This window comes from Cuculus canorus, chromosome 3 (genome assembly GCF_017976375.1).
Source record: "Cuculus canorus isolate bCucCan1 chromosome 3, bCucCan1.pri, whole genome shotgun sequence".
Classification (NCBI taxonomy): Eukaryota; Metazoa; Chordata; class Aves; order Cuculiformes; family Cuculidae; genus Cuculus; species Cuculus canorus.
This window is the reverse complement of record NC_071403.1, coordinates 53,071,859-53,085,967: the sequence shown is the minus strand read 5'-3', so window position 1 is coordinate 53,085,967 and position 14,109 is coordinate 53,071,859. Positions and strand designations below refer to the sequence as shown.

Below are 14,109 nucleotides of genomic sequence, written 5' to 3'. Positions count from 1 at the left end.
TTCACGAGATTTTTAACAGGATGTTCAGTTCGCCTTCTTTTTATCTCTTTCCCACCTTGCCTGTCCATAGTCATTAACCACTTGCCCGGTGTGCAGTGAAAAAAATAGATCACTGAGGATACAAGATGGTGCTAGAGTTTAAAAACTTGTAGCCCTCTAATCTATGCAACCATATCAGTGGTTTACTCCTATCCTGGTGCCTTTTACTACACTTTTTTCTGCCTAGATGAGCCCAACTTTGGAAAGATTCTTGACATTGCTGTCTGTCAAGAATCCTTCTGAGGCTCCAGTCAGAGACAGGAAAAGCAATATCTGAATTTCTTGGTCATTTGCTAACCAAATGTGAAAGTCTGTCATGGGACAAGTATCAGTCATTTCTGCCGGCTACTGGATAATGCCACTAAATGCTTAGAGCCTATTTTAGATAGTGGGAGCGTGGTATCTCCTCAAAGAAATTTTCAAAAGATTCCTCTGTATTTTACCTATGAATAAGATGTATTCTCTGTGATTTGAATTTCATAAGTCAGGAGTAGCTGTCTATCTTGCCTAAAAAAGAGAATTGTTGTATCTCAATGTGAAGTTATGAGTTTCAGATAGGAATAATTTTGTTAAATTATTTAGCTTGTCATAGACAAGACATCAGACTGGATGATCACTAGGGTCCCTTCTGGCATTAAACTAAATGAATCTCTGAGTAAATAATTGAAAGGTGGTAGAGAAGCTAATTTTAAGAGTTGCTATCAGCTGTTTGTCATCACTGTCAATTGGTGTGATGCCTAAGCTTTTCTTGGTGCCATACATTTACAATAACTGTCATTGAGAGTTTGTGATGATTGATGCATAAGCTGTGAGCTTAAATGGCTTATTTTCTTTCTGTGTCATCTCCCTGCCTTTCTTCCTATGGCATCCTCTACAAGCCATTTCCTTGGCTCTTTGTCCTTGGAAAAGCCTCGAGGAACTACTTGCATCTCCCTTAGAGTCAAAGTGGCTGCATGCTATAGTGCCAAATTGCAGACAGTGACTTTTGGAGTGTCTGGAGCATGATCCCAAAACTAGGGAAACTGATTGCTGCGCTGAGGGAGGGAGGAAGGCTGGGGCAACCTGAATATTGCAGCATACTGTTAGCTAAGGGAGCTCAACAGAATCCTGCCCTAGGCCTTCATATCTAGTGTTAAAGCAGGATACCTCATTTTAGCCCTGTCATTCCTTATGCTTGTCTGTTATTTACTAGCTTCTTAGTGTATGCAGTTAAGTCCAGAGCATAGAAATGTTAAAATTCTGAGTTGTAAAATATTTATAGAAGCTAGACAAAGCTTGTGATATCGCATGACATAGAAAGCCTTTGTCTGATATAATTTAGCTAATAACGTTGAATGCCTTTTGAGGGTTTGTATAAATAATAAATAATTTATATTTAAAAATTAATAGTGCACTGAATAATGCATGTACACCAGCTTTATTTATGGTGCTAATATGTTATGATAATGTGAAATTAAACGGAAAGCCATTTACGTAATGATATTATAAATTAAATAATGTCATCAGTATTTATTTTATATTTGGATTTCCTCTGGTGTTGCTTTATTATCTTCAATATTTGTGGAGACCACTTTAATTTTTGCTTTCATTCTTTAATGTATGGTTTGGTAGCACTGAATCAATTTAAACTTAGCACTTCAGTGCAATTGTATGTTATTTAAGCAGCATGAGAGGAAAAGAATAATACAATTCATACAGAAATGCATGTATAATGTATGATGTAATACACATGTATATAAAATATATTTTTGTATATGTAGTTATATGTGCATTATAAATATGCTTCTATATATTTAATATTTACAATTTTATATACCCATATAACCTCATGGAATAAACCATGGAATAAACCATGTAATTGCAGATCTGAGCCAAAGCTCATTACAGGCCATGGAATATCTTCAGTGGTCTTTGGATCAAATTGTGTAGCACAGTGACTTGTCCTCAGTGGAAACACATTAGAAAAACATAGTCTTAAGTGAAAGGTACCTTGCTATTATTGTCAAATTGTAAAACAGTCACTCATTTCCTTTTTTTTTCTAAGAGAAATCACATGGTTTATTGTATTGACTAAAAATAGTATTTCAGCATTTGTTTAAATGTTTCAAGCAGTATGAGGGTGGGGAAACAGAGATTTCAGACTCAGATTGTTAATCTTTCTCAAAGTGTTGTAGGTCCATTCTAGGTTGTTTCAGTTGTTATGTTCCTTATGCTATTAAAGCTATATGCTATTACAGGCTTTATTTATTTATTTTAAAAAGAATAAGGCATGCAAAAAGTCTTGTTAACAGCTCCCACCAATTAAACAGTGCAAGATTAATGTTACAAATGTCAATTCTCAGTATCTTAAATTCAAACATAAATATAGCATATATGTGTACTTATAAAATAATTAATCCAAAATGTTCTCAGATAGTTTTGAGAATTATAATTTTGAATTTCTTACATACGCATCAAATCCCAAATATATTTCTTTATCTTACCTTCCTTGCATTTTTTGGTGGAGTGTATCTTCCCTTCTGCTCTTCACACTTTTAGGCTTACAAGGTTGTGAGGCAGTGAGAACACTGACTGTACCTACTTTGAGCTTTTCACCTCCCTGGTACAAAACACTGACAGAGGTTGTATGACACTATAGTAGAGAATTAAGATTCAGACTGTGATTCTGTACATTGCAATCTTTGGATTGATCCATACACAAGGCAACAATTCAGTGGCTAATGTGCAGGGACCATGTCAAAATCACAGTGAAGCCCTGGCTAAAGTGCTGTTAGGACAGATAAGGCTGTCACAATTCACTTGTAAGTCTGTTTTGAAAAGTTGTTTTGTCCTCAGATTCTTTCTTGGTCCAACAATAAATCTTAATGTAGTACTTGAAAGTGTCAGCTTTCAAGTTTTTTTCAAACTGACTTTTCTTTGTCTCTCTATATGGTTGTCATTCCACCCTGGCTACTTTATTGGAAATATATTTATGGATGACAACGGCATCCTCTAATTCATCATGCATTATTAACTACATCTGAATAGTACATGGAGTGAAGCACAACAAGCACAACTTTTCCGCAATGCCCAATCATTCTGAAAGACGAAAGTCTGCAAGTATTCCTAAACCAACGAGAAAATCAAAAGATAAAGCATCTGAGAAGACAGAAAAAGAGAAGTCCAATAAAGAAAGTGGATCATTTGTACCGTTTGCAGCTCGACTTGAATCTCAGGTGAGAACAAAGCCAAAAACTGGAATGTTGAATGTGCCATCATTGTACTGAGTGTAAAGGTATTTTCAGGTCTGCAGATCAGTCCTGCTAAGCAGTTCTAGTGTATCAGGTGTGTTTCCCTATACCCTGCTTTGCCACCTTTTTAGCTTTACACCGAGAGATCAAATTACACGTGTAAAATTTATCCATCCTTCATTTAGAGATGTAATGCTCATTTATTTCTTTATGTATAAAGCAACTTCTGGTTGTTCCTTTTGTTGGTCCAATTTTTGCCTCTGCTGAAGGTTTATTGGATTCCATGAATTCACCATATTCATGTCCCACTAGTCCCTCATTGTAGTGGTTTTCCTGGGTTCCCAGGGAGATGAAATAGGTCTTCCTCCTATAGTCCTGTCTTATATGTCACAATTGTCTTTAGCTTGCAGACTTACAGTGGCAGAAAAATTGGTACCAACTTGCCTACTTGCAAATCTTTCTCATCTGTGCTGAGATAATCTGTGTTCTGTGGTTGACCAAAAGGCTACTGCCAGCCTGAATGCCTTAAAAGGAATAATTGACTTTATAGATTGCAAACAGATTAATGGAAGGCAAACAAGAAACTGACAGCTTCTCGTTTAACAGTATTGCTTTTGCTGGGAATTTTGCTGCCTCATGGCAGGTAGTTCAAGGAGAGGGCATCTCCATAGATTTTTTTCATGAAGAAATTTTTAATGAATTGTTGACTATACTCGCTGCACAGCAAACTTCCCTATGATTTATATCCACACCTAATTATAGAGTCCCAGAACAGTGATTTAACCCTTCTTTCAGAGTAGTCTGTATGGCTGCAGTTGAGATTGTTGGCCATAGAAATGCAATGCAGCTTCAGGCTGTGTCAGATTTCTGCCTTCAGCTCTAGAAGAGGGATGCAGGGGTGATAGTTCTTGGGAGTTCTTCAACCAACCACTAAAATAGATGCAGGTTTTGAGATGAGACCACTTGAAGATAAAGAAGATGCCCCACCATTAGTCTCAAATACAAGCTGAACTCCTATCTCTGCTTCTAAATCTTGGGCTTAAAGCTTCTGTAGATGTTACAGTTTCCAGAACTTTATGCAGGACAATATCTCATTCTCCATCAGACATCAGAATAGTCTCCTACATTTCAGGCACTACTTGCACCCTACAGTTCTGGGGAAGCCATGTGTTGAGGTGGTTTAGAGAGTGTGGGAAGCGATCGGAAAGAACCTGATCCCTCATAAGACAGAGCAAGATGTATTTCTACACAAAAAGTCCCATTAAATATAGTAAGACTTCTAGTAAAAATGCTAGCGGAAGGAAGGGAAGGAAAGCAAAGGAGGGAAGGAAAGGAAAAAAGCTTGGCATGAAAAATTCTGCAAAATTCTTTTGTTTAGACAGAATGTTCAGAAGAACTGGGAATGTGAAGCAAAATGTCTCAAAGAGTTTCTAGACACTGCAAAGTCATTCTCCTTTCCTTTTTCAGCTACTGTTTAGGTAGTAATGCACGTCAAAATCCATTGATGTATAATATATATCAGTGAGGAAATTTGCCTGGATACTGAAACAACTGCATCCTAAATAGCAGTAGTAGATGTATACCAATGAATACATTACATTTACAATACTTTGCTTTCAGCAAGCTCCTTCAGACAAGCCATACTGGACTTTACGTCTAGTGAGTGAACAGAGAGAGGCAGACACTCTGGAGGTGAAGAAAGACACCCAGCGAGTAGATGAGATCAAAGCCATGAAACAAGCATGGGAGTCTGCAGAGCCAGGAAGAGCTATCAAGGTAATAATCAGAGTGCAATCTTTGAAGCAATGTTTCTTCACAGGTTCCAGCAGCTGCTGTGATGGTAGAGCAGTTGCCACAACAGAGACCTGACTTCATACGACTATCCTCTTCAGCACTCTGTGGAAAACAGGAAAGTTTACCTAGATTAAAGAATCAAGTGATTATGTGCATGTATTCTGGGCTGGAATCTAGATCATCTGCTTTAGACTTCTGTAGATCACTAAGACTTTAGATTCTACTTTACAAAATGGAGAAAAGTTTCTCCTTAGAACGTTCACTACCTCTATACAGCTGCAAAGCTGCTACTTGTGACAAGTTTATTGTTTAGCATAGATTTTAGTGAGAAATATATTGTTATAAACATGCCACAAAGATTTCTCTTGAAGAACTGGCGCCTGGCCATATCGTCACTCAAATTGTGCGCTGTAGTCAGGGTTCCCAAATTCATTCTGAGTTGCAGGTTGCCCATGAACCTGTACACACTGCCTGTATGAATTCACTATTTTGGAGAAGCAATACTAATTCAGATTTCAGCTGCAGCTGGGCTCTTTTTACATGACATATGCTTAAGATGGAGAAATAATACAAGTTTTTTCTAGCAAAGCAAAAAGTTACACTGCTGATTCAGAATTGGAAATGTCATTACAAAAAAAAAAAGGAAAAGAAGAAAGTGCAGTCTCTAACCTTATATGAGAGTCGCCACTACCACCACTGACCATTGCAGGATACTCAGCCAGAAACCCCAGCTCAGAAGCATTTTGCATTTTTCACATTACCTTTCAGAAATGAACCTCAGACAGGGATCTTCGCAGTTATACTTTAAGATTTTCTCAGTTCTCTTCAGTGTATCCAAAGCTCAGTTTTTTTCTGACACTACTATATTAAATTCTGATCTAAGGAGAGATGTATTACTCTGCAGCTTTGATTTGCTGTGCTGAGACTGAAACTGCAAGTACAGCCTCCTAAAGATTAGCTGGACATTAGCTGGACACCCTTTTGATGTGTAGAGTCTCCAGAATGCTGGTTCTATCACCATTGCCTTTTTGATCAAAAAAACAACTAAATTACAGCTAAAGGGTCCCTTTTTAAAAGCCCCCTAGGTCTGTGACATTTTTGTAAAAGAGCTATTGTTAAGAAAATTGCAGCATCTGCATTTAATACACTAAAAAAAAAAAAAAAAGAGAGATCTAAATTGGGGGTCTTCTATCCAGACTAAGTAGCTTCCCTTCTTCTTTCCTCCTGATCACGCTGCCCCAGTGTTCCAGAGTCAGACATGCCCACTGACTTTGGGAATTAGGTGCCTGACTCCAGGCTGACTTTTGCCTTTTCTGTCCATTCTGGCAATCTGAGCCCATAAGAGAAAGCCCAGTGAGCCAAAGTCACCTTCTGAAAAGACAGGTAGAAGTGGTGATGTCTGGTTTTGGCATCACAGGTAATTGAGTCTGAATGGGTTTGCACCCATAGTTTCCATTTCTCCGAAGGAAGTGTAAATCACCAGGCTATAGGAGCTTCTACGAGAAAGTGATATTTCCCTAAGGAGGTGCAGTAGCTGAACGTATTCTGAGCATTACATTCAGCTAAGAGGGAACCTTCCTTTTAAGGGTTTTATTTTTTTTCTGGAAATCCAAACATTATTTTAAACTGCCCAGAGATCAGTGTTTCATTGTCTTTAGTGTAAGTATTCAATGTCTCAGGACTCATTCATTGGGAACCCTAGCATCTTGTCTCATTCCAGCCCCAGGCAGAGCTGCATACTACACTCTGGTGTTAGGTTTGTTATTGAAAGCATTGTTTTCTTATTTGGGATATGTACTAAATATAACTAGTATGCATTGAGTGGAGTGAAACCATTGCAAAGTGTACTGCCTACTTTTCATTTTACTGAACTAACATCTTGTAAAGATTTACGTACTTGTTCTTATTCAGATACTCAAGATACACTTCATAGAAATTAAAGATGAACTTTAACTACTAATGCTAATTTATTTCTCCTCTACAAAACACATTAAAACAAAACAAATAAAGTTTCCAAAATGTTATTAGAAAAATTGTATGTTTAATGTTGACAGGTTATTATTTCAGAAAAAAAAATCTATTGGAAAGATGGCTTGAATATGACATGAAATGCTATACTTTTATGTTTATCTCTGTTTCTCCCCAGTGACTCACTAATGGCAGTCCTGTTGTTAGAGGGAATGTTTTCATAGATCAAAAAGTGAAACATACTCACCAGTAATACGAAGCAGCATCATATCTCACATGCACTGGATTTGAAGACTTGCTGTCTTATTGACCATTTACTGATTCCTACTTTTGAAAATTCTTTGGGATTTAAAGTATGCAGTAGAAGTTTTCTTATCTGGATTAAATCTTTGATTTCTAGGCTTTTCAGGAACGCATGCGATTTATTAATAAGTATGCTGTAAGAGTTTCAGAGGAGCCCATAGCTGGGACTGAGACCGCTAGTGTAACACCTAGTTCAGAAGAAAGAGGTAAGGGTATAACTTCCTGTCAAGCACGTCTTCAGGTCATCCTGTTCATCATGTTGAGCTCCTTAAAAAAGACTTCTGTATTAAATGCTCCTAGTAAATGGATAGGACAGCACCAATAAAGGTGTCCAACTACACAATGGTACACTTAGTATCTTTCTTCTCTATCTTCTCTTTGTTTTAATTGTTGCACTGTTCCATTTTCAGACACAGATACACAGTCTCATGGCTCTTGAAAGCTGCCAAGTTACCCTTAAAACTTCAGGCAGTCCTTCTGTATTAGAATTCTAACCCCAAAATTAACCTGAAATTTGAGGAATTTTTGTGGAAACTACCTATTCCCTCAATTCCAAGTTTGTTACCAGAGGTTATCAGTGCAGAAATAGTGAGAAATTGTTTACCAGCTGAAATACATGTCAGTAAGACACTAGTACTTCTAATGTGCATTTCCTTTATGTTAATATTCATCGAAACTATTCATGGAAGGTGCTCTGGAAGTGAGGTGTGAAAAAGTGCAGAGTAGCATCAGCTTCCTGTCACCTTCCATAAATCCTTCGCTTCAGGGCTGCTCACAATCCATTCTCCTCCCAGCCTGTATTTGTGCTGGGGGTTGCCCCAACCCATATGCAGGACCTTGCACTTGGCCTTGTTGAGTTTCATGAGGTTCACACAGGCCCAGCTTTCAAGCCTGTCAAGGTCCCTCTGGATGGCATCCCTTCCCTCCAGCATGTCGACCGCACCACATAGCTTGGTGTCATTGGCAAACTTGCTGAGGGTATACTCAATTCCATTATCTATGTCTGGGACAATATTTTTTAAGTGTTTCAAGTTATTACTACTACAGTAGTTTAATAAGAGAGTTTTTAAGGAGACTACTGCAGGCATCGTTAAATCTCATCAAATTTCATAGGCATTTTCAGCACATCCAGGTAAACTGAAAGAAGGAAGAATTGGAATAATCACAGTGCAGCTCAGCACAGTGACATGCTTAATATGTCATTGTATTGTCAGAATGCTACATTAAAGAATAACATGGTTACAACCACGTGGTTAAAAAATTCCAAGACTTCAGAATGACAATTTTAAGTTGTCACCAGACCTTCTTTCTTTTGACTGGTATTTTCCAAGCTAAATCTCTGTTCAAAAGTGATTTTTTTTTTTTAAACTACAGATTTAAATCAGATTTTTCTTGATTTTTTTCCTAAAAAAAAAATGTGATTTCTTGCTGATTAGAAATTGTTCTTCTGTTCTTTAGGCACTTTAATTACAATATTCTTTCTTAGATTCATAAACCTCCTTGAGTACTGTGGATTTAGCTAAAACCGATATATTCATTTTACTACAGAATACGCAGGTTTTTCACAGAATCTTTGATTCTGTCATGAGTGCTTGAAATAAAAAGGCAGAAATATATCCTCTCCAACTCATATTCATTTAATAATATATTTTGCTGAGCCCATACAAGAATTTAGATGAAGTCTTCTTACATATTTGAGTAACCTGTTTAATCTGTTTTGTTGTAGATTCTCTTACCACAGGAAAGAAAGCAACACAAGTGGATATTGACTCAAGCTTACAAACACAGCAAAAAAAATGGGAGCCTATAGACCTTAGTCCTTACATGAGGTAAACTGCAGCAAAAACAATTAAGTCCCAGTGAAACCTGAAAATGAAAGACTGGCTAAGTATTTTCATATATAGGATTCAGTAAATGTCATATATTTTTATGCACTTGCATCCTGTCTGTAGTTGGATGCAGTATAACAGATATGAATTCAGACTTTATCCTTCACATGTCATTGAAGTAAGCTACAGTTCTGTCCCACACTTGTTAAAGTCTCTGTGAACATCCTGTCCTGTGTTTTATCCGTCCTTTCTGTTGTGTATGCAAAAATCATATAGTAGTGAATGCTGAAGTGCAAATGGCATAAAGACATAGTTTTCAGCTTTGTTTTTCCTGGCATGGATGTGTTTTAAAACCTGTGCTTTCCTACATCCATTTATAATTAATGTCCTTTTCTTAATATAATATATTTCAAAGGAGCTGAATCACTGCACTGTACGTAATTAGAATGTGACACAAAAACTTGCAGAAATTCCATGTGGAGGCAAATATGTTTACTTCTGTGGTCATCTCGAAAGAAGTGTATATCATGTTTGTCAAGATGCGATGCTAGATTCAAATAATATACTTAACAAATGCAATTCAGTTAATAGATTAAATAATCTATTAAATAAATTAATAGTTAATAGATTAAATAATCATATTAACATTATTCTTTATTCAAAAGAACCATACACTTTACTATATGTGTTGATATAAAACTGTGTAGCTAATATACATGCACCTGCATGTTCGCTGTGCTGCAGCTAGAACCCAGTTCATCCTTAAGTCCATTGATGTTCAATGTAGTATTTATGCAGCTCACTGATTTTCAAAAGACCTTAGAATATGCTGAAAAAAATCCACAAATTTAATTTTAAATTGGAAGAGAAACTGGTGTTATGTTGAAATGAATAACATTAAAACAGTAGAAAATGCAGAAAAGTATCTTCCACAGGCTTGAGTCTTTTAACTATCTCATTTATCTTCAACTGCTTGACGTTTAGTCATGTAAGTCAAATTATAAAAATATATTCTCCCCTTAGTTGCCATTATAGCAACGGGAAAAAAAATGCAACATTTTTTTCAATTCTGAATTTTAATATAAAAAACTTCTGGAAATATGATATTTCTTGTAAATTAAAAGTAAGTGTCACATGTAGGAGTTTTTCATATGCTCAAAGATGAGCATGATTTTACAAATATTTTTAAAATAGACACTCAAGTATAAGAAGATCTGGCCTCAGGAATGTACCTTCTCATTGGGGTTATATATAAGCAGAGGAAAAGTGACTCCTTAACCATATGTAATCATACGTAACCGTATGATGGTGGCATTGAGGTATATAAACCAAATAGATATAGGTGCATATAGGTGTTAAGCAAAATATACACCACCCAAAACTGTATCTGAAATGAGACAAATACTTTTGTTTATCCTTCAGAAAAACAATGTCTGAGTCTGTGCTAAGAAATGAGTCTATCATTCAACAGCAAAAGATATGTCAAGCAGAAAAAATCAACCATTTTAGGAAACTTCGAGAGTTGGCTTTGGAACAAAGAAAAAAAGAACAAAATGCCAGAGCTTTATTGAAGCAAAATGTACTTGGAATGTATGAGAAACTGCAGGTGGGTTTTCAAGATTATTTTCTAGTAACTATTACTGTGATATCCCCAGCCTCCGTGTATGAATATCTTGATCAGCCATTGTCAAGACATTTGTATTCAGTACCAATAATTAGAAACTGAACAAACTTGAAATTTCACTTGGACAAAGGTTAACACTAAAGTTTCTAGGGAATACAATAGTACTATACAGCATCTTCAACATGCTATTAATAGTATTTTTGTGATAACTCTTTGCAAAATACTATTTTAAGACTATCACCATAAATGGATAGTTAAAAGTGAGAAGAAATTGAGCATTAGATATCTATGACCAGATGTGTATTAAATAAAGCATTTCTGGTTTGGCTATTTTTTTTTTTTTTTTTTTTTAGAGAATTGTATAGGGCCTTTTGAAAAGTAATAAAGAATAAGCTGATTTACTTAGGACGGTGAGTTGCCCCTAATGTGTCTTAGAGTAAAGCTAGAGAACACAGTTTTCCTGGAATATTCATGATATCAACAAACAAAAAATTGGAATTCTTAATCCTTAAAAATCATATCTATAAATAATATATTTGGTAGCATTAGTGTAGGATCCTTTGTTAGGATTAACTCAACCAATGCATTACACATTAAATTGGTACAAATATCTTAACAAAATTGGCTTAACCCTTGAGTGTTAACAGGAACAAATATCTTATTACACAAAGGTGATACAATAAACACTAGCAATCAGCTGATGACCTTTCAGAGCTCTTAAAACTGGATAAGAGACAGTAAAAATGATTTTACATCAAACCAGCCTATTTACAGAAATCACTTGAAAACATCTCCTTAAGACCTTCCACTAGACCAGGTTGCCTAAAGCCCCAGCTAAGCTAGTGTTGAACACCTCCAGGGATGGGCATCCACAGCTTCTCTGGGCAACCTGTGCCAGTGCCTCACCACCCTCATAATGAAGAATTTCCTCATATCTAATCTAAATCTACCCGCTTTCAATTTAAAGCCATTATCGCTAGTCCTATCACTACATGCCCTTGTAAATGTCCCTCTCCATTTTTCTTGTAGGCCTCCTTTAAATACTGGAAGGCTGCTATAAGGTCTCCTTGCTCTTTGTAGAAACTATGTCCATTAAAGATGTTTCACAGTACTAGTTTAAAATTAGTTACCTGTTAATATGCATACTGTGCTGATGGCAGTTTTATAGTTTTTTCATCTGGAGACCACAGAGATCTATATTAAAATATCCAGGTATCCTTGCTTTGCAGGAGGGAAATGTAAAAGAAATTTTCAGAAGTCTCCAAGTCCTACTTGCCCTAAGTTTCGCTGAAGGTTAGGGTGATTTTGGCTCCCTTAGCTCTTAAAACACTAGAGCTCCTAAGCCATTTCAGCATTTTTGAAAACTAGGTTTTAAGGAGCTTGTTCAAGAAAACAAAGTAAGTCAGTAACTGAATAGGAAATAGACCCAGATGGGTAACTAGTCTGTTGCCGTAACCTCCTTTAACACAATTAGCTTATTACGCTAGCAGTATAAAAAGGATTTTTATGAACTTGTTCTTCTTCATGGAAATACATCTATGTCACCATGAGAAACACACGTAAAAAGAAAAGGAGAGATGCCCTCCCTGTACGTATAAAGCCACAAAGTGGAACATAACAGGAAGGATGCAGTTGCTTGTGATGAAGTCAAGATTCATGTGTTGGGGGGCATTGCTGTTTGTTTTTTGCTAGGCATCCTTAAATGAATCACGAGAACATATTCACAGCATTCGGGAAGCTTACAGATGTAAGTTGCTAGAGGAAGAACAGAGGAAACAAGAAGAGATGGCAGCTCAAGAAGCAGCCCTGCAAGCAGAGCAAGAGAAGTCAAACGCACAAAAGAAAAAGCATGGAAAAGGCTTTGGGAAAAAAAAGTAATTGCTTGCACTATTTAATTGCCTTTAAAAGTTTGGAAATAAAGTTTACATGCAAAATTGGGAAAGAATGTTTGTTATTGTCCACTATTTTTGTCAACTAGATCACATTTTATCTCTGCTTGTTGCTAGTGAAAAAAATAATCTAGTGTTTTTCTTTTTAGCAAACTGTTTAGTATTTTGCTTCTCGTAAAGGTACTCACTACTACTAATGTTTGTTCATTTTACTGGAATAAAATGTTGCAACAAAAATTCATATTCTGTTCAGATTCTTCTTGCAAAATCACAACATCTTTCATCCTCTTTTTCCAATCAAAATTGAACCAGTCAAGAACGAACCAGAGTTGAAAAACTGAATGTAACCTATCAATTTTGAAGTCATTTAACTTGGCAGAAACATGAGTGCCTTAAGTGGATGACAGTTTGTGGAGTTCATAATAATTAAATCATGGCATACCGCACATTTCATATGCAGGCTTGGAAGGCTTTCCAAAGCCTGGTTCAGTAGACACTCAGAAGCTTTCCGTCTACATTAATATTTTTCCTTTTCATGATTCTCTTATGGGCTTTTGAATTTCACAGTAACTCTCTGTAGTGGCAAACTCGGCACCCCCTTTCAAGGCTTCTTGAATACTCCTTAAAACTCTATTACTCTCTTTGTTTATCTTTCCTAATCTATGTTTTACCCACAGTGGCTTTGTTGAAAGTGATTACAATAGACCCTTGGTTCCTAGACCTTCAGCTGGAACTTAAAAATGTTTCTTAAGGATAGAACCAGTGTGTGAATGAAGTGGCAGTGACAGGATTTCTACATGAAAGGTAAAATATCTCCTCTAAGCTGTTGCTTCCATTAGCATAGATTTCCTGTATTTTCTGGTATTGTTATCAAACACAAGCAATACCCCACTTGCATTCATACTCACTAGTTAGCACTCGGTACTCAAGAGACAATGGTCAAAATTCTTACAATGGTGAAAACTCTCTAAACCAGAGACAGCTGTTCTAAATGGCTTAAAGAACCTTCTGTGTACATAGTTACAAGTAGCAGCTTGAGAAGTTGGACTGCCAGCATAGTGTGTACAGATATATATGTCCAGGATGTCCAAGGCAACATGAGAAACCACGAGACTCACCAATTTAATGCAAATTACAAGAAATGTTATCCTTTGCATTTTGGCCTCCAGTACTGGCTAGCCATTGCATTTGAAACTAGCATTTCTTCTGCATCTTAATGACATACCAGATGTTCGGCTTCTGATGGTTTTGCTCACCTCTGTTTTATCACTACCCCACTGCCTGGCTTGAACTTTAGTCCTCTATCAGTTCTGTGATGTCTGTTCTTTGTACATGATCACACCTACACTCCTGCTGTGATGCCTCTGCCTCCATTCAGCCTCATTCCTCTCATAGAACATAAACTAAAATAATTAGGTTGAGGGTTTGTGTTT

General features: G+C 36.6%; 1 protein-coding gene across 1 annotated transcript in view; it reads left to right on the top strand.

The window, feature by feature from the left end:
- ADGB (androglobin) overlaps window positions 1-12,861 on the top strand; it is a 106,019-nt gene extending 93,158 nt beyond the window's left edge. The window contains exons 30-35 of the mRNA XM_054062330.1: window positions 3,067-3,254; window positions 4,890-5,045; window positions 7,432-7,540; window positions 9,061-9,163; window positions 10,586-10,769; window positions 12,480-12,861. Coding sequence (XP_053918305.1) covers window positions 3,067-3,254; window positions 4,890-5,045; window positions 7,432-7,540; window positions 9,061-9,163; window positions 10,586-10,769; window positions 12,480-12,665 — 926 coding nt within the window. The 3' untranslated portion in view covers window positions 12,666-12,861. The remainder of the gene's footprint in view (window positions 1-3,066; window positions 3,255-4,889; window positions 5,046-7,431; window positions 7,541-9,060; window positions 9,164-10,585; window positions 10,770-12,479) is intronic.
- The last annotated feature ends 1,248 nt before the right edge of the window (window positions 12,862-14,109 follow it).